Raw genomic sequence first — 21,820 nt, 5'->3', positions numbered from 1 at the left:
CACACAGCTGCTCAGCACACTCCTTCAGCACCTTGGAGTTCACACCGTCCGGTCTCATTGCTTTGCTCTGTCTGAGTTTCCCCAGAGCCCTTCTCACCTGCTCAGTAGTGAAGGTGAGTCCATGATGACTGGGCAGTTGGTGGAAAGTGGGGGCTGTAGGAGATGAAGATCGGAATGGTAGCAATAGTTTGTGAAGGTGTGGATGGTAGATGCAGGGCAAGGAGGGGATGTAGGCAGTGGTAGCCTGTGTTCATCCACGTGCTAAACTGGAGGGGAGGCTTTGGTGCTGAGGGAGCATTGGGTGCCTCTGCACCTGGACTGGTGTGCTGAGGTGGGGGGGGAGGTGTTAAAAGGAGGGTAATTGTCAAACCTATTGAAGAATTGGTTTAATTCATTAGCCCATTCACGGCTGCATTCTGTGGCTCTACAGCTGGCTGATTGAAACCGGTGATGTTCCTCATACCTCTCCACACCTCTGCTGTGCTACTCTGCCCAAGCTTGTTCTCCAGCTCTCTCCTCTGTTCCTCTTTAGCCAACTTGACTTTCTCCTTTAGCTCTCTCTGCACATGTTTCAATCCCTCCCTGTCTCCTGATCTAAAGGCTCTCAGTTTGTGGTTGAGAAGAGCCTTTAGATCACTGGTGACCCATGGTTTGTTAGGGAAGCAGCAAGCAGTCCTTGATGGTATTATAGTGTCCACACAGAAATTGACATAGCCAGTGATGCAATCAGTAAGTCCATTAACGACCTCCCCATGTGGTTCACAAAGCAAATTAAAATGTATTTGAGCGCCTGCAGCTGCAAATAGATAAATTTAGCTTAAAACAAATGTCAGAATCATTGTCTCAAGGATGCAAATAACTTTACATTGATTTATATGCAACTCAGATTGCTCATAGGCACAGGCCAAAATGCTTTGATTTAAACTTTATCCATTAATCAGGCCTACAACCCAGACTTTGCCAGTCTCTCAACTGTGAAACTCTGAACGGTGCAGGCTGGCACTGTAAGAAGTATGCACGTGGTTACCCTGGGGAGGCCTGGATTTCAGCGCCTGAATGGCCAGAGGTTAGCAGGCATACATGTACCTCAGACCATCTACTGAACGGTGAAAGGTTCATACCTAGAAATTCAGAGCTAGTGCACAACACCAAATGCACTGTATGGTAGCCTTAGCATTTTGAACTCTGCCTTGTAAAATTTGTCCATTAACTTCAGATAAATGATTGATGGAAGCATAGGGCTGCACACTAATAGTGCTTCACAGTAGTGTTATACTGCCTTTCGTAATCTCAGGATTCCGAAAGTGCCTTAAAGAGGATGAGCTATTTTTTAATTCTAATGCAGGCACACATTATAACCAGTCTGTGTATCCATAATGAGATAAATAAATGGGTAATTTGTTTGAGTGGTGCGGTTGAGAAATAAATGTTAGCCACTGGATGTGAACTTCATTCTTGTCTAACAAAAATTGTATTATGCCTTGGGATCTTTTACTTCAAACTTAGAATGAAAGTTTAGGAATTAAATCCTTCAAGAGTTAATTATATGTGGGTCCAATAAGATAGTTAAAATGACTGAAGTGGTAATTCAACTCTGGACTGATAATCTAGATACTCAAGTTCAAATGGCATCAGGACAGATAGGGAATTTAAATGATTACTTCAAAGAACAGAATTTCTCTCCCTTCACTGTTGATGCTGCCCTCACCCGCATCTCCTCTATTTCCTGAACATCTGTGCTCACCCCACCTTCCCGCCACCTTACCAGTGATGGAGTTCCTCTTGTCCTTACCTAGCACACCATCAGTCTCTGCAACTTCCCACCATCACCAAAGGGATCCTACCATGAAACATATCTTTACCTCCCCACCAACCCCCTAGCTTTCTGCAGGGATCGCTCCCTCCCCATTAATTTCCCTCCCGGCACTTATCCCTGCAAGGGACCTAAGTGCTGCACTTGCCTATACACCCCCTCCCTCACCTCCATTCAGGGCCCCAAACAGTCCTCCAGATGAGCCAACACTTCACCTGAGAATCTGTTAGGGTTATCTGTAGTGTCTGGTGCTCCCAGTGTGGCCTTCTCTACATTGGTGAGACTCGTCGTAAATTGGAGGATCGCTTTGTTGAGCACCTCCACTCCATCTGCCAAAAGCAGAAGTTTCTGGTGGCCGAACATTTAAACTCCAATTCCAATTCCCTTCTGACATGTTGGTCCATGGCATCCTGTTGTGCCAGGATGAGGCCACCCTCAGGGTGGAGGAACAATACCGTGTATTCCATCTTTGTAGCCTCCAATCTGATGTATGAATATCAATTTCTCCTTCCAATTTAAATATATATCCTTCCTCCATTCCTCACTCTGACCTTTTACCTGTCTCACCTGCCTATTACTTCCCCCTGGGTCCCCTCCTTCCCTTTCTCCTATGGTCCATTTTCCTGTCCTATCAGATTCCTTCTTCTCCACCCCTTTTTTTTTACCTTTCCTACCAACCTGGCTTCACCTATCACCTTCCAGCTATCCCCCTTCCCCTTCCTCCACCTTTTTGTTCTGGTGTATTTCCCCTTCCTTTTCAGTCTTGAAGAAGGGTCTCAGTCCAAAACGTCGACTGTTTATTCATTTCCATAGATGCTGCCTGACTGGCTGAGTTCCTCTAGCATTTTGTGTGTGTTGCTCTGGATTTCCTTTTTTAATAAAAAGCTGGCTTCACTAATAGTGACTATGAAACCATGAAATTCTTATTAAAATTTCATCTGGGTCACTAATGCCTTTAGGAAAAGAAGTCTGCCGCCCTTAACTCAGTCTGATGTTTGTGTAACTCCAAACCAATAAAGTGGATGGGTGTCTTGGCTATTCTCTGAACAAGCCACTCTGCTGTAACAAAAAATGCTGGAAGATGAGTTATCACCCACTTATCAACACATCCTGGTATGGACAATACAGTTAGTGATGCCTGTATCTTATGAGTGAATAAGTTCAAGGATGCAGGCTCAGGAATTGCATGGATTTGATGGCCTTTGTGTCCTTCTTGTGTTTATATTCTATAACCAGTGATATCTATGTGCATTTTTATCTGAAAAGATGTGATATATATATCATTGTCTCTAATGAATCATTCCTTATGACAAAAGCTCACATGTCCGATATTAAGAGTTCAGGCATACAGCTGGCTGATTACTGCTGTTGATGCATGGCTGGGTGCTTGGGTTCAGACCCAAAGCAGTTCTACCATGCTGAATTGCATGCAATTGTAGGTTTTTAACTAAAAATGGAAGACTTACATATGCTACCTTGATTGTTAACCCTAGAAAGTGCTAGCTCCTACACTAAGACCCATGTGTTCTCATACAAAGCTTTACAGTATTCAGCCTTTCAGAAAATCAATAAGGCATTTGTTCTTGTAGCTCATCAGTCTTTCAACATGTCTGTCCAGCTGCTCCTGTTCCAGCCCACAGCTGTGGCTGTTAGACTTAAAACCATAAACTCCCTTCACTCTGAATTGTAACAGAGGTGTTTGACTTCACTTTTCCTTCTGACTTTCCAGCTAACCAGCCTCAGAATTTCCAAGATGTCAGGGAGCACTGCCAACATGTGGAGGTTAACCCCTCAAATACAAAATTAACCTCTGTACATGATCTTGTAACTTCAAACATGTCTGGCAGGAGAACAGTTCTATATGGTCCAATGCAATGTTTAAAAACAGACCCAAGTAAGATGTTCTCACTACTCTGATCCAGCCAGGTTGAACTAATGTGAAAAGCCTTAATATGAGAGCCACATTCTGTTCCACACTCCAGAGAAATTATTGAAGGGGGAGTGAGGATGGGAATTGAAATTCAGATCTCAGAAGAAAATGAGGACAGATTTCCTTTGGGTGATAGTTTAAATGCTTATAAAGACTTGAATTAAAAATAAAACTAATTACTTAAAAAAAGTCAGCTATCTTCTCTTAAGCATTTCATTTTTTAAAACAGAGTGATTTCCTTTCATAATGTGTGGATTTTTTTTTACTTTTGTTTACTTATTATTTATTCCCCTATTTGCTTTATGTCTGTCTCTTTTTTTTTCTAAATTCTGATTTTGGTGTTTTATCCCTTTGTATACCTCCTTTTCCTTTTCTGCTTTTCTATTACTCATCTCTTCCCTTCCTCTTTTAACTTTTTGCAGTTGTTTTCTTTCTAGTTCACAGAATCAAAGAGAAGTTGCAGCATGGAAGGGGGCATTCAGTATGCTGAGTCTCTATCTAGCAGCTCTATCCAATCCCACTCTCTGCCTACTCCCCTCATTCCTGCAAATTACCTTCATATTTAACGCAGCTTCCTTGTGAGCCCTACAATTGAATCTGCCTCCACTTACATGCTAGGCTGGACATCGCAGAGCTTAACTACTTGCAGATGACATGAGAAACAGATGTATCAATGGGGACAGTTTCTGCCTATCTGCTCTGCTTAGTCCCTTCGTGACTATAAAATATCTCTACCAGAGCTCCTCTTAACCTTCTCTTTTCCAGCTAGAACAGGTCCCACTTCTCTATTCTGTTCACAAAAATAAAGTCTCCTGTCTTTGGAAACATTCCAGTAAGTTTCTTCTGCCTCCATTTCTTTCTTGCTCTTGCACCTTGTTTGCTACCTTTTTATAAAGCCTCGAATGCCATACAATATTTTGACTATTTGCTCAATTTGCTGTGCTGTTCTCTACAAGCTAAGCACATATACTCCCAGATCTCTCTGTGTATTCATTTTATAATTGTGCATTCTAGTCTATATTGATTCTCCTACCAAGTACACCGCTTAGCATTTTTTCTGTTATATTTCATCTGTCATTCCACCAACTTTCCTGTTTCTTCCTGAAGTCCATTATAATCATCCTCGTAGTTCATTTTGTGACTAGTAGTACAGTGAGAGAAGTTAGGTGATTTTTGTTTTGGCACAGCAGCTTATTGACCTTCCAATAACATTAATAAAAATAGTTAAATGGGAGTAGACAAATATTTGACAACCAATTAAAAGAAACGTAATTTCAATGAGAAGTGGGAATTGAGCTATATATCTATATATTTAAAAATAAAGTTCTGAATAATAAGTGCGAACAGTAAATATTGTAGTAAATATATTAAGGGAAAGGTCATGATAATGAAAGATGTCGGTATAGGATAGGAGCAGCTTTTCAGAATAACTGAACAGGTATAGGTGATATAATGGATAAATAATACAATGGTAGATTGTGAGTATTCAATTCAAATGTGATGTCTGTGTTTCTGTAAGAGAACTTTGTTAGGCAACAGCACCTTTCTCATCTGGGAAACAGAAGAATGTATCTTGATTCATTTTGCTAACTGGTTTTTACCCCCCAAAAAATTTAGATTTTATTCCCTCGTCTTAACATAATTACATGCTGCAGTTTTTTTCCCTGTTTTCTGTGATTTTATTGCTTTTTTCTGCACTGAGACTGTCAATCATTAATATTAAGAAGGACCAGTAGAGTCTGTTTGTGGTGGAATATGGGGAATTACTGATAATGGGAAGACAGGGTTTGACAAAGGGACAGAAATAACTCCTGGATAGGATACAGTTGTGTGCTATGTAATTATGTTCCCTCTGACTAATCCCCATATTTTTAATTGCGGATGTTAATAGAATTATGTACATTATGAATCACAGGAAGCCACACGTGAAGTTGAGGTGTGTAATACGGAACATCCATACATGTTATGTTCCAGACTGTTGAGCAGCTAACTCTCAGTGAATACTACAATCTTGAAGTCAGTGACTGGATAAGATCTGTCTATGCTGCCGTAAACAACGTCATAACTATCTTTTGATTTATGTTTCAAACAGAATGCTTAACCAGAGGATTCGAAAGCCACGTTGTTGCATTGGTCCCCATGGTCTACTACCCCACTACTCAGAGAGGCAAGCAGAAGGGCAGGAACAGCTTTTCAGAGTGACTGACAACATTCAGGCTGAATTGTAAGTTATCCTCATTTTTCCTGTTGCTTAAGTCATATTATTTTGTCTTGGACACTATAATAAATTTGAAAATCAAAGAATTGCAGGTGCTGGGAATTTGAAATAAAAGAATAGGAAATGCTGCAAACACTCAGCTCATCATGCATCATCTACAAAAATAGAAATTGAAATATTGTATCAGATCTGAGACCCTTGGGAAAGGGAGAAAGTAAGTTGTAAATTGTAGATAGTGATTGGGATGCAAAATGGTTAGGATAAGCTGGGGTCAGGATTGCGAGAATGATCTGGAGACACAAGATGCTGGAATCCAGCAAACAAAGGAGATTTACCAGGATGCTGCCTGGTTTAGAGAGTATGGATTATGATCAGAGATTAAGGGAGCTAGGGCTTTACTGTTTGGAGAGGAGGAGGTTGAGAGGAGACATGATAGAGGTGTACAAGATAATAAGAGGAATAGATAGAGTGGATAGCCAGCGCCTCTTCCCCAGGGCACCACTGCTCAATACAAGAGGACGTGGCTTTAAGGTAAGGGGTGGGAAGTTCAAGAGGGATATTAGAGGAAGGTTTTTTGCTCAGAGAGTGGTTGGTGTGTGGAATTCACTGCCTGAGTCAGTGGTGGAGGCAGATACACTCGTGAAGTTTAAGAGACTACTAGACAGGTATATGGAGGAATTTAAGGTGGGGGGGTTAAATGGGAGGCAGGATTTAGGGTCGGCACAACGTTGTGGGCCGAAGGGCCTGTAATGTGCTGTACTATTCTATGTTCTATAAAGCACTTAAGGAAGACAGCAGGTTGGGCTGCATCTATAGAAGGAAATGTCAAGACCCTTCATCTCAACTGGGAAAAAAGAGGGGAGCTAACCATATGTTAAGCTGGAACCTGCTTTACCACTTCCCATATGTGGGATGCAGGTGTAGAGAGAATATATATCCAGGGTAAAAGAGAACTGGCTGGAATCAAGAAATTAGAAATTGTCAGAATAGTAAAAGACTTCATCGCTATGACAATCTTGACCCCACCCTATCAGAGATATTCCCTTTGTCTTAATCATCCCCATCCTAACTCTCTGCAAGTTAAAACTAAATTGTTTTTTCATTGGATCAGTCCTGGTGAAAGTTAGTCAGTGTAACTCATTTTCTCTCACTACAAAGGCTGCTTGGCCTGCTTAGTATTTACAGCACTTTCTACCTTTAATCCATAATGAATTTATTCATCTATTATTGCATTAATACAGTAATCTTACACAAAACCATTTCACATTGCTCGAAGAGATCAATAAATCATTTTAGATAATTATTCTTTCCTTTTCCTTATTACTTTGTACATATTCAGAAGTTGACGCTATTGTCTTATTAATTGGAAAAAAATGTTGTTATTTAAATTACCAAGTGGTAGAAAATCCTACGTTCAACAAATGAGGCCACGAGAATAGTCCACAAAGCCCCTGCACAATAGAGAGGAAAATAATTTGTTTCTGAGTGTTGTGTAATAACTGCAGTTAGAATATATGTGCAAGAAATTGGACTAAAGTAGATTTTTTGTGTCTGTCATTGGCAGAGAAGGCATTTATTACCTGTCTCTAGTTGCCCAATAGAACCTGGTGATGATCTGCTTTTCTTTGAACTGCTACAGTCCTGCTAGCAAAAGTACTTCCATAGTTATTCAAAGACTTGGATTCTTAAACAGAAATGGAAAAACATGTGTTTCCAATACTGCACTGGAATTACATGTGATTGTGTCCCAAGTGCTTGTTGACCATGTTCTTCATGCTAAATCCTCATAAGGAATGGAAAGAATAGATTAATCTTGATATTATGTATTTTATATAAAAAAATATTGTCATCTCCTACAGAATGGTTCTCTGTAGAATACAAATATATTTGCTAAAATAATTACCAAAATTAATTCCTTATGTAAAATGTCAGTTTATAAACATATTAAAGTGCAAAGAACATTGAAATGGATTTCTTTTTTAGAAATCTTTGATTGTGTCTATTGCAGTTTGGGAAAAATGACAAATCCACTTGTTTTTCAGTGCATGCAACTCTTCCAGTTATTTTTGGCATGATTTCACTCCATGATGAATCCTCTGACATTTTTTCTGTTGTCTAATTACTTATTAAACAAGCAAAATGGACAGAGCTCCTTTGAACGACTTTATAATCTGCTTACCTGAGTCTAACCCTGAGTTTTAAGCCTTTCCTGCAACAAAAGCAATAGCATTTATACAGGCCCTTTAATGTAAAAAAAAATCAGCCTAAGATTCTTCACAGGGGCACTTCATAGAAAAAGAGGCTAAACCACATTTGGATGGATGATCAAAAGGTTGGTCAAAGAGTTAGGTTCTAGTATCAAGTGTTACGTACCCCGTAACTGGGTTGCCAAACCAGCAGAAATGGATCACTCAGTTGGAGTCTGGATTACTAGAACTAAGAAAGTTTTATTAAAGAAACAAACAACACAGTACTCTAATCAAAAGGATAATGAATGCAACAGTTCAGCAATGATAAACATACATGTACACAGAATTCAGGATCAATCAAGCTCTATCGTTGTCTAGGGGCAAATGACCAGTTTTAAAGTGACACAAAGTTCAGTTCAATTTAGTTCAGTTCGCAGTAATCGTTGCCGTGGCGATGGACAGTGGGGGGGAGAGGAGAGAGAGCAAAACGAATGAATATTCAAAACAGCTTCCACACACACATCTTCGCAGTCAGCTGTCGGGCGAGTCCTTTGTGATGTCATCTGAGGTCACCGACTGTGACCCCTCCGTTTCCAGATACGATCGTTTCCCTGCGCTGAACCTGGCACCCAGGCAAGGGTGGACACACACCAGGTTCCCGCCAATCGTGCCTTTCCACCCTGGGCGTTTATGGCTTGATCCCGCGATCAGCCGTCCAAAAGCTTCCCACCGACTTGTGAGAGGCGCACCGCTTCCAGGGTCTCGTTACCTCGGGTGTCGTGTGTCCTTGCCTTAGCGAACCTGTCCCTTTTTATCCCCCTGCTGGGGTATCGCCTGCCAATCACTTCAAACAGTTCAGGGTTCAAAGGGGGAGCCGCTCTTGACAATACCTAGACTGATGGCTCCTTCATTAACATCTCCAAATGCTGCTTCATTGTGTTCCTTATCTCTCCTTCTCCTGAGGACAGGTGGCAGACCAACTGCTGATGCCACTGGTGCTAGCCCAGGCCAGCTAACATCTTAATTTATGTGTATTCTCGTCACACAAGTTAAAGGAAAGTTGAGAGAAATGGGATCTCAGACCTTGAGGCAATGGTAGTACAAATGAGCAGTTGCATTCTCACACTACCAAGAGGTCAGATTAGAGCCAATATCACACATGATTATAGGGCAAGAGCAGATTATGGAGATAGGGAGGATAATAATGGAGTGATTTGGAAAAACAACAGATTTAAACATCAGGACGTTGCTTAACTATGGGTCAGCATGTACAGAATTTGTTGTAAATTGTGATTAGGTTGAGAAACTGGTTTTGGGTGACCTCAGGTTGTCAACAGACAGCGTGAGGGCAACTAGCAATGTGAGCTGGATGAGTTGGGACATAACTTTAACATTTGTGTTCAAAGCTAAAACTGAGGTCAAATATGACCCAGTGGGGTGAACACTTCTGACAATTTTAAATAACTAACAATGGTATCATGGTAGAAATAATGTTCTGTCAGAGCTGCATTATATTAAAGATGTGTTGCAAAAAATATGGGTTGTGCGGTGGTTAGAGATGTTATCAGTATCAATGCTGAATGATGAAAAATTTTGAAAGATAATTAATGATCACTAACACTTGAGTTCCATAGTGAAAATTATCACTGTAATAGCATCATATTGAAATGCAGGGAGTTCTGCAGACAGCATGTGTTTACTGAATCAATAAGAATAAATTGTGGCCTAAAATAATAGATGGTGTAGTGCTTTTGTTTTACATTGCTGCATGTGGAAGCAACAATTTAGGGTTATTTCAGATCTTTCTAAGAATTTGGATGCTTAACATTATGAATCATACTTGTGTCACTGATATAATTTCTGTATAAGATGCACATCAAGTTACATATTCTCCACAGGGTTCTACATTTGATACATTGCAAGGTCATTAGTGCTTATTGTCCAGGAAAGTCTGTGCTGGGAGCCTCATGAGAGAACTTGGAGATTTTAGCTCAGTAATGGACCAGGGCCTTGGCCTCTTAATTTACAGTGTCCTGCAATAGCTCTCTAAGTGCTCCACACCCTCCTATCCCATGATCTGTCTTCACTAACTCCACTCCCAAAACCACTTGATTTTCTTGTCACAATCCACTAGAAAACATCCATCCCCACGCAGCTACTTCTTACCACACTCTAATCACTTAGTTTTTCTATCCTTCAATGCTAAAACAGTTGAAAAATGTTTTTGAGACCCTGCCCAGGAATTCCTTTGCTATAGGTACCAAATCCATCTGTCTCCCTCCTGATAGTTTACTTGATACAACACTCTAATCAGACTAACAATTGACCTATTTCTATAGTCATGTCCCTCCCTACCACATCTTAGTACCTGGTTTTGCTTCTGGGGCAGCAACCTTGACAACTGATAAACCAGCACCAACTAACAGGAGATATTAAGTTTCTTCCTGTTAAATTTCTATACTACAGAAATTATAGCACTACATACCATATATACATAGACTTAGCTCTCATTATAGCACTACATACCATATATACATAGACTTAGCTCTCAGTGGTATTTGAAACCAAGTTAAGATTTATTTGATTAGTAATTATGTATGGGTGACCAGTATTACTATCCAGAGAGTATCCTACATACTGTGAATTTGAGTCTTCACTCTGTAATGTCTATTTCCATTTATCATCAGCACTTTGTTAATCTGCACAGGCTGCGTGGAAATAGACTTTTTGTACCTGTCTGTCATAAAATATTGTGCTTCTCCTCTATCCCAGCTTGCTGACAAACTCTGTGTCATGTCGTCAGCATTTGTTCTCTGTTAACCCTGTTTGAGCATACAGTAATAACTAAGGACAAAGCCTTTGAATCCTTGTTGGTAAAGAAGTTAAAACTTCAAAGCTTGATTTTTTTTTTAAACTTTGCTGCTGCTTCCAGCTTTCATATGGTTTTGAAAGCAAAGCCACTGTTCTTCCTAATCGATTCCAGATGCGGGGAACCTTAGCCAGCGTTTCATTTCCCGGCCAACACAGGATAATTGCTTTCTGCTTTGCAGTGGCAATCCCACAGTAACTAGAGGATTGCATCATGTGGATTTGGTTTTCATTTCGAACTATCATCTACTACCTTAGGGATTTGCCTTAGCCTTCCTGGAACTTGTCATTACAGCATCCCCCAAAACCCCACCATCACCACCAGTGTAGATTTCAGATCCAAAATGCACATTTAATTTCCAGATGTACAGTTCTGATGCTGAGAGGTTAATTTGCAAATCTTAATTTTTTTTTCACAAAAACTCACAGCTCTCCAGGACCTCTGTAAAGTAACCATACTTCATCTGTAAACCTTGACAGTAATCTTCCTGGCTGAGGTTGCAAATCATTTATCTAGCGTGCACACATGCGTGCTCACGCTCACTCTCACACTCTCTTTCCAGCACTGGATGTGAATCAACATCAAAGATCGTCACCAATGTTTCCTTCCCTAGACCAGAGGCACAAGGTTATTGTAGCATAACAAAATCAGAAAGTACTGGAAATATTCAGCAGGTCAGGCTGCATCTATGGGAAGAGAAACAGAGTTAACATTTCAGCATTTTCTGTTTTTCATTTAGTCTTCCAGCATCTGTAGTTTTGTTTTTAATATACCTTTGTCCAAGAAGAGCAGTGTTAGCTGTCTCAACAGCTAGCAACCAGTAGCAATCACATCTACTGTGCATCCGCCATTGAGAACCCTCACCATCCAGGATATGCCCTCTTCTCAGTACCACCACTGGGGAAGAGATGCAGGAGCCTACAGTCAACATCTTAGCAACAGCTTCTTTACTTCTGCCATTAGATTTCTGAAAGGTCCATGAACACTATCTTATTATTCCTCTTTTGCATTATTTCTTTATTTTTGAACTTGTGGCAAATCTCATGTATTGCACTGTTCTACCACTGCAAAACAAATTTCACAACATGTGTCAGTAATAATAAATCTGATTCTGATCCTACTTTTTGTTCCAGTACTAGTTGCATATGATCATTGTAGAACATGATCCAAGGAGATTCAAATTTCGTAACAAAATATAGTCAAAGCTTTTCCATAGTGTATTTTTATTTTAAAATAATATTTGTCCCAACCAGTAATGTGTGGCCAGTCATTTGTTGCAGTGGATTTTGGTGAAGTAATACAGTTTTTGAGGCGATTATTTTTATCTCAAATGGTCACTTATCTCCCTTTTCCCCTTTTTCTCTCCTTTTATGAGCATCCCATTTCCCTTCCCCTTGCTGCCACCTCTCCCAGTCCCACCCACTGGTCCTCTGTGTGTGACCTTCCTGATCTCCCTGTGCCCTCTCCCACCCACCCAGTTATCTGTTATTACAGCATGTAGACAAAGGTGACTAATTTCTCTTTACCCACAGTTTACAATCATCAGTAAGGTTATTAACTGTTAATCTGCTTTATGTATTGCTCATTGAAGGAGAAATTAGAACAAGATAATTATTTATTACCTTCAAACAGTACCATAACATCTTTAGCAGTGCACTAAACAGGCTTAGTGTTACATTTCATCCAGCAGACACTTCTGCCAATGTAGCAGCAGCAGTGCTTGTCTGCTGTACTTGCACCAGTGATGGCCCTGTTTCTATTCCCTTCATGGTGGATGTGGATTAGAGCAAGTCCCTATGAAATTCCTGAATCTTTCTGTTGGTATGTCAGAGTTGGCTTCACACAGGTGGTGTTCGCAGGCAACACAGGAAATAAATGTTGATCTGTGAGTGTCTACCCATTGTAATTAAAGTCACGGTACTTGGTGAGAGCGTACAATTGATTAAGGAACAAATTTCTTCTACGATAATCCAGAGACGGTGTTGTGCAAAGCAAGAAATTATTCTGTAGTCACAGTACCTTTACAAACTTTTTTGGTGGGAATTTTACCTGGTGACTAATAGATGGTATTATTCTCTGTATTTCCTTTAAACTGCAGCTGATCTGTTATTTCAGTATTGGTGGCACATAATCAAATGTTACGTGGAGTGGATCTAGCCAAGTGCTATGTTACCTTCTCTTTTCTAGTTTCATTGCAGTGGAACAGATCGACAGCTATTGTGTTCTCATCTCCTCGAAGGCAGTGTATTTTCTGAAGCACGGTGAATATGTTGATAGAGATGCCATTTTCCTGGAAGTCAGATATGATGACCTGTACCATTGCCTTATCACAAAGGACCATGGAAGGGCATATTTACAACTGACAAAAAAGGCTGAGAGTTCGAGCAGTGGTGTGGCCATACCTGGGCCATCACATCATAAGCCAATGGTGAGTATGGAACTGCTTGTTCCTAGCACATGTAATTAAGCCATGAGACCAAATTCCAGATTTAGTTCCCTCATTTGTGCTTGGCTACTAAGTTGGAGTTAGGTCAGTAAATGGGCAGTGCAGTCACTAGCTCTTATACTCTGTTTACACGGCTCACCTATGACACTCCTCAGGGTTCAATGTTTAGGTTCACACAAGAATATTGGTCAAGGTATCCCATCATTTATGGAACGAATATAAGAAAGCACGATGATTGTTGGAGGTATATTTGGTGATACTTTTCTAATTGTAGCCCTTTAGCTTTGACACTCCAGCCACAAAGAGTAACAACTGAATTTTCTCTGCACACACATTTATTAAACACTGATATGTCTTGGCAGTTAAAATTTTGGAAAGGTCAGTGATATAGTTTCATTGAATGCTAAATTCTACAAACGTTTGTATGTTTGAAGAAAATCTTTCAGTATAAATGAGATCTGGGAATAATGCTGATAAACTTTGTGGTGGCTTTGGATTCTCTTGATATTTTTATGGATCCCAATGATATATGTTTAGAGTCTTCTGGCGTGCTTTCACCCACACATTTTTTTTAGTAGCAAAATAATAGATGTTTATTAGAACTTTCAATCAGTGGTAGTTAGTTGACTGGTATAAATTAAGTTAATGACAAAAGTAATGAGAGGAATTGACAGGCATGTGAGGGAGAGAGATTAAGTTGGAAAGGTAAAAGGAAAGGGGGTAAATGAGTTGTTCCTTTGGGAGCTGGCATAGACTAAAAGGCCTCCTCCAATTTCATTATATGATAGGAATTGTCTGAATCCTCATTGGCTTCATCCCTATATTAATTACTAACATCACGTGTTTGTCTTGGTCCAAAGAAGAAACTTAGTAGATTCATTGTTGATGTTTTTTTCAGGTCCACGTCAAGTCAGAGAGTCTCGCACTTAGGATCTCGCAAGAAATTAATTATGCCAAAAGCCTCTACTATGAGCAACAGCTCAAGCTACAAACCAACGAGAATCAAGAGAATCTGGAGCTGGACTCCTAGTTACCTCTCTAGTAGCTGACCACAAGCAACGAAGTACAATAACAAGACCACTCAAGCCTCTATTACAGTTTATTGGATAAGCATGAGTGTTATGAACTCATTTCCTTTCAACCTCATTCCTGATGCCTATTTGAAGCAATCAGGTAGAAAAGTAATTATATGCTTGATTTTGGGGGTAGCTTATTATAGAAACTCTGATAAGGAGCGGGTTCTGTTCAAAATGTATTTTACTTTTTATATATTGTATTTACAAAACAAAATTGTGACAGAGGAGTTCTTTATATTTTACTAACCTGTACATACCTGTAATATTACTTCCTTGTAAATATTTAGAAAGATCTCGCAAAAACTGTTATGTACAGAAGCAGCATTCAAAACCAGCTGCAGCATAATAGAGCAAATTACTTATTGCACTAGTACTGTTCATAAAAGTATTTGATTTTTCAGGGCAATCTAAGCTCTGAAGAGTAGTCAGGGAACTTACTTCCAAAAAGACCTCCTTGCTACTTTTCTCAGATCCTTCCTTCTTTCCTTCCCATCTCTTTGTATATAGAAACTGACGGGCAAGAATTGTTGGACTGTGCAAGGAATGAATTTTGTGCGGGAGCAATATGTTTGCAGCTTGGCATAGAAAGTGTAATGTTTTCCGTAATACAATTTCAGGATGTTATAGTTATGATAGTACCTAAAAGTTTAAAGCACAGTGAGGTGGCTCAGTCTTAGGTGAGGAGTGACTGAGTTAGGAAGAGCACTGTATGGCAGTGGCTGAAAATTTCATTCAAAGACTATAATTCTGTCTTCCTTCTCTTTCTTCAGTTGGAGTGAAATTGATGCTAGTTTGGTATTATGATTTCACCTGAAAGAAGCATAGAATAGAAACAAGTGAAGTGGTATCCGATCGTAGAATATAGTTGCCCGTTGAGAAAAGCTATTGAATATGTTCAGATTCTAACTGCAACTGGAGCAAGTTTGTGACAGGGGAAGGATATCTGTAATTGTTACTGCACTGAAAATTATTGTAAGTATATTTAAAGTATGTATGTATGTATGCACTGAAGTCAGAGCCTCTGGCTAGGTATTTAGAGGTTTGGAGTAAAGGAAGATATAGAAAGATTAGAGTGCATCCACAATACAATGGGCCCATATCTTTACACTGTTCACATATGTTGAATAAGATTTCATTGCATTTTTTTCCCCCATTATGTCACAAGGAATCACTATGTACAGTCAGTTTATTGATTGGTATCAATGGGACAGCCTGTGGTCTTTGAAATGGAGAGAGAGGTTTGGTGGCTTCCTGATAATTTGGAATTGAATGGAACAGCCAAAGATGTCACACGTGTAAGCATCTAACGTGACAACTCCATTTTGCAAACTGGACAGAAGATGGCTTTCTTTGGGAAAAACTGAGTGAGTTCAGTTTCCACAACATGTTGCATAGCAGATCTCTCTAATGGTCTTTGAGAATCACTGATCATTTTACTTGATGAAGCACCTTGTCTAGTTTGTTGATCAGTTCCATCAAGTAGAAAAGCATTGGTAATTGTTATTTCTGCATTGCTCTGAAATCAATCTCCGAGATTATTATCTACATTCTTCCAAACTGGGGCCAGGTGGAGAAGACTGCTATTTTCCTGGGAGTGATGTGTGACAAAATATTCTTTTTTGCCCAATGTGGTTGATTTTTGTGCAATTTTTATTATCAAATAAAATTAATTATTACAAAAGGAAATGTGTATGTATATTATTCATTTTGTGGCATTTTATGATTGCCACTAATACTGCCTTTGTGCTAATAATGTACTTACCATCTTTTGGAGCTTAAATGCTGTGTGAGAAATGCTTTTAAATTAAGTAAATCTCTGGAATCAGATAATATAAAGATCTGCGTTATGCTGCTTTTCAGGACTCATTCTATATTGGTTTATTATTGTCACATGTACAATGTGGAAAAACTTGTCTTGCATATCATCCATACAGATGAACTCATTACAACAGTACATTGAGTTGGTACAAGGTAAAACAATAACAGAATGCAGAATAAAGTTCAAAGCAAATTTATTATCAAAGTACATGTATGTCACTATATACAACACTGAAATTCATTTTCTTGTGGGCAACCTCAATGAATCCATAACAGAATAATAACCATAATGAAATCAATGAAAGACTGCACCAACTTGGGCGTTCAACCAGTCTGCAAAATACAACAAACTGCAAATACAAAAAGAAAGAGATTATAAATAAATAAGCAATAAATATCACAAACATGAGATAAAGAGTTCTTGAAAGTAAGTACATTTCAATGATGGGGCAAGTGAAATTACCCTCTTCGGTTCAGGAGCATGATGGTTGAGGGGTAGTAACTGTTCCTAAATCTGGTGGCATCAGTCCGCAGGCTGTACCTTCTCCCTAAAGTGTAACATCTTGCGGTAGACCATTATGGTGTAAGGTCATAACAGGGTAGATTGTGAGGTCAAGAGTCTATCTTAATATACTAAGGAAATAGTCAATAGACTTATAACACGGATAGAATCTGTCCTTGGGCCTGGTGGTATGTGCTTTTTAGACTTTTGCATCTTCTTCCTGATGGGAGGGGTTGAGCAGCGAGAATGTCTGGGGTGAGTAGGGTCTTTGATTATCACTGAGGCAGTAAGAAGTGTCGGTAGAGTCCACGAAGGGATGCTGGTTTCCGTAATGTGCCGAACTGTGCCACCAGAGCCTGCAGTTTCTTGCAGACATGGGCAGAGCAGCTGCCACGCCAAACCATGATGATGTACCTGAACAGGGTGCTTTCTATGCTACATTGATAAAAATTGGCAAGTGTCAAAAGGGATTTGCCGAATTTCTTTAGTCTCCTGAGGAATTATTTATTTAGCGATATAGCGCGGAGTAAGCCCTTCCAGACTTTCAAGCTGCACTGCCCCAGCAGCAGCCGACAAGCCTGATATAACCTAACCTAATCATGGGACAATTTACAAAGGCCACTTAACCTATCCAGTATGTCTCTGGACTGCAGGAGGAAACTGGAGCACCCGGGGAAAATACATGCATTCTATGGATTAGAGGTGCTGGTGACGTCAATCTGGCAAGACAAGGACAGGCAATTGGTAATGTTCACTCCTGGGAGATTGAAACTGACAATCCTCTCGAACTCAGCACTCTTGATGTGAAAAGGAGCATTTGCACAGCCCCCTTCATGAAGTCAATGACCATCACTTTTGTTTTGCTGACACTGAGCAAAGGTGGTCATAACGCTATGTCACTGGGCTCTCCATCTCCTTCCTGTACTCCAATTTATCATTGTTTGAGATGAGGCCCACGGCGATGGTATTGTCTGCTAACTTCTGGATGGCATTAGAGCAGAATTTGGCCACACGGTCGTGAGTGTACAAGGAGTAAAGCAGGGACTGGAGACGTGGCCTTGTTGGTCACTTGTGTTGAGAATAATCATGTTGGAAGTGTTGCTGCCAATCCTTATTGATTGCAGCCTGTTGGTAAGGAAGTCAAAGAACCAGTTGCAAAGGGATGTATTGAGTCCTAGATTTAGGAATTTGGAGATGAGTTTGCTTGAAATTATAGTATTGAAGTCGGAGCTGCAGTTATTAATCAATAGTCTAACACAGGTGTCTGTACTGTCTAGGTATTCCAGAAATGAACTTAAAGCCAGAAAAGTGGCATCAGCTGTAAGAGTTTTGGCAGGAGGTGAAGTGCAGTGGGCCGAGGTTGTCTGCCGGGCTGCAGTTAATGAGAACCATGACCAGCTTCTCAAAGCACTTTGTGGAGAATATCAGAGTCACCGGGCAGTAGTCAATAAGCCCCATTACCTTATTTTGTAGTGGAATGATAATAGCCTCCTTACAGCAGGTGAGAACCTTAAGCCTGATTTATACTTGTGCGTCAACTCGATGCCGTAAGTACTGCGTCACTGCAAACCCTACGCAAAGCCGACGCGGATCCCTATGCCACAGCCTGCATTGCTGCGACGCGCACCTCTCCCAAAATGTAACCGCGCGTCGCGGCAACGCAAACCGCCACAGCTGTGATTGGTCTGCTTGGTAGCATCGCATTTCGTCCTACACTGCAATAGCTTCCCATTGGGCGACTGAAGGGCAGGGAAGGAACTCTGGCTGCAATACTTCCCATAAAGTTTTACAGACCTCCGAAATTATGGAGGACACATTTCACTTTTACGAAAAAAGATGCTCGCTTCTTGTTTACCCCGAGAAAGACTACCATGAGCACGAAGCCTTGCACGGGCAGGTGTCGGCGCATGTGTGACGTGCGTGAATTGCAGAGCGACGCAGACACACCAACACTCAAGTATAAATGCTCACAATGCGCGTAGGCCACTTGCATAGGTTACAGCATCCAGTTAACGCAGAAGTATAAATCAGGCTTTAGATTGAAGCAGGAAGAGGTTAAAATACTGGCAAATACCCACACCAGCTGATCTCCACAGGAGCTAAGGATGTGGCCAGTGATAGATCTGGGCTCGTTGCTTTCCATGAGATCACTCTAGATTCTCGTTTCATCTAGATTCAAGTAATAGTGGATGCACTATACAAACTGATCACTCTGGTGATCTCTCTGAACAAAAGGAATGAGCTAGAATGAGATGAAAATGCTCTCTGAAATGGTCCATGGATTGGTAGAATGCATCACATTCTACACAATATGGGGCCTAGAAGTGCAACTTCAAAGTCTGTACGTGACCTTAAGTAAAGGAGTGTAGATAATGTGGAGGGACTGCAACAAATTACAGGAAATTAATGTCAATAGAGATAAATGTGAGACTGCACATTTTATTAAGAGGAATCCTTCAAAAATAATTGTCTAAGAAGAGCATTCTCCAAGAGCTAGAAGAAAATATCTACACAAGACACTAAAATAGATAGGCAAACGGCAATAAGAGCTATGAAAATGGGATTATTCCCAGAGAATATACAGCCATTTCTTAGTCAGGAGATGCATGTGGCACGGACTTCAGTCCATAATGGAACAAGTCCACCCTGTGTGTCAACAGCAGTGACACTTCTCATCTTCCTGATAGGCCGAATGTCTTTTACACCCTGATATGCAGAGTGATGTGCCAGCGAGGAGCAGGCACGCTGTCTGGCTGCAGCTGATCAGAGGAAAGCCCTAGCGAGGGGTCAACCCATGTATAGCTGTGAGGGCTGATAATGTACTTGGTCAGGTGCTAAGGGACTGTGGATCCCAGTTAACTGAAGTTCTGACAGACATCTCCAACTTCTCTCTGGAACAGTCCACTGTCCCCTTGGGCTTCAAGGTGGCCATCATTATCCTGGTGCCCAAGACGGAGACAGTAACCTGCTTCATCAACTACCATCTGTGGCATTGGCCTCAACAATAACAAAGTGTTCTGAGTGGCTGGTTATAGATCACATTAAATCCCATCCTCCAATACATTGGACTTGTGCCGGTTCACCTATCACTCAGATCAGTCCACTGATGATGCCATAGCCTCTGCACTGCATTCTGTCCTGTCCAAACTGGAAAATGATGCCTCATATACCAGGATGCTCTATATACCAGACTGATTTCAGTTAAGCGTTTAATATGGTCATACATCAAAAGGTAGTTGTTTGCGGTTATTTTGTAAATAACACTATTCTTTGCATTTCTGGTCAGATGCTAAATGCATTTCATTGACTTTGTATCTGTACTTGGCACAATGACAATACAGTTGAATCTAATCTAAACTGTCCACATTGAGTTCTCAACACCTCTATCTGTATCCCGGACTTCTTGACAGAAAGGCCATAGTCAGTCCTTGTTGGCAGAAACATCTCCAGCTCCATCACGCTGAGTACTGGTGCTCCCCTGGGCTGCATGCTCAACCCGTTGCTGACACATGACTGCGTTGCTTGATCCAGTTCAAACAGAATCATCAGGTTTGCTGATGACACCAGTGGCTGGCCTCATCAACAATGACGAGACGGTGTACGGAGAGGAGGCAGAGCAGCTGGTAGAATGGTACGAGCACAACAACTTGAGTCTCAATGTGGACAAGACCGCAGAGATGAATGTGGACTCTTGGAAAGTCCTGGCTGACCACTCCTCACTGATACAAGCCTCCTCCATGGAGAGAGTTAGGAGTACCAAGTTTTTGGGAGTATATACTGTATAACAAACAATCTCACCTGGTCTCTCAACACCACCTCTTTGGCTGAGAAATCACAGCAGCACCACCACTTCCTGAGGAGATTAAGACGATAAGGTCACAGGATATAGGAGCAGAATTAGACCATTTGGCCCACCGAGTTTGCTCCAACATTTCTTCATGGCTGATTCAAATTTCCTTTCAGCCTCAATCTCCCGCCTTCCCCCAGTAAGCCTCCATGCCCTGACCAATCAAGAATCGGTATCACCCTCTGCCTTAAATATACATAAAGACTTGGTCTCCACAGCTGCCTGTGGCAAAGAATTCCATACTTTCACCACTCTCTGGGTAAAGAAATTCCTCCTTATCTCCATTCTAAAAAGATGCCCCTCTATTCTGAGGCTGTGCCCACTGGTCTTCCGTCATAGGCAACATCATCTCCACATCCACTCGATCAAGGCTTTTCACCCTTTGATAGGTTTCATAGAACATAGAATAGTACAGCACAGAACAGGCCCTTCAGCCCACAATGTTGTGCCGACCCTCAAACCCTGCCTCCCATAAAAGCCCCCACCTTAAATTCCTCCATATACCTGTCTAGTAGTCTAGTATCTGCCTCCACCACTGACTCAGGCAGTGCATTCCACACACCAACCACTCTCTGAGTAAAAAACCTTCCTCTAATATCCTCCTTGAAATTCCCACCCCTTACCTTAAAACCATGTCCTCTTGTGTTGAGCAGTGGTGCCCTGGGGAAGAGGTGCTGGCTATCCGCTCTATCTATTCCTCTTATTATCTTGTACACCTCTATCATGTCTCCTCTCATCCTCCTTCTCTCCAAAGAGTAAAGCCCTAGCTCCCTTAATCTCTGATAATAATGCATACTTTCTAAACCAGGCAGCATCCTGGTAAATCTCCTCTGTACCCTTTCCAATGCTTCCACATCCTTCCTATAGTGAGGTGACCAGGACTGGACACAGTTGAATGAAGTCACTCCTCATTCTTCTGAATTCCAGTGAATACAGGCCCAGAGCCATCAAGTGCTATTCATATGGCAAGCTGTTCAATCCTGGAATCATTTTCATGAACCTTCTTTGAAACCTCTCCAGATTCAGCACATCCTTTCTAAGAAAATGGGACCAAACCTGCTCAGGATACTCCAAGTGAGGTCCCATCAGTACTTTATAAAGTTTCAACATTA

At 40.9% G+C, this 21,820-nt stretch overlaps 1 protein-coding gene across 2 annotated transcripts in view; it reads left to right on the top strand.

Annotated features, from left to right (window-relative positions):
• vps13d (vacuolar protein sorting 13 homolog D) overlaps positions 1–16,217 on the top strand; it is a 316,116-nt gene extending 299,899 nt beyond the window's left edge. For both annotated transcript variants that reach the window (XM_072245256.1, XM_072245254.1), the window contains 3 exons: positions 5,836–5,967; positions 13,207–13,447; positions 14,364–16,217. In XM_072245256.1, the coding sequence (XP_072101357.1) occupies positions 5,836–5,967; positions 13,207–13,447; positions 14,364–14,495 (505 nt within the window). In that variant the 3' untranslated portion in view covers positions 14,496–16,217. The remainder of the gene's footprint in view (positions 1–5,835; positions 5,968–13,206; positions 13,448–14,363) is intronic.
• Positions 16,218–21,820: the final 5,603 nt, after the last annotated feature.

This window comes from Mobula birostris, chromosome 27 (genome assembly GCF_030028105.1).
Source record: "Mobula birostris isolate sMobBir1 chromosome 27, sMobBir1.hap1, whole genome shotgun sequence".
Taxonomy (NCBI): Eukaryota; Metazoa; Chordata; class Chondrichthyes; order Myliobatiformes; family Myliobatidae; genus Mobula; species Mobula birostris.
Note: the sequence above shows the minus strand (reverse complement) of the source record. Positions and strands in the feature narration are given on the sequence as shown.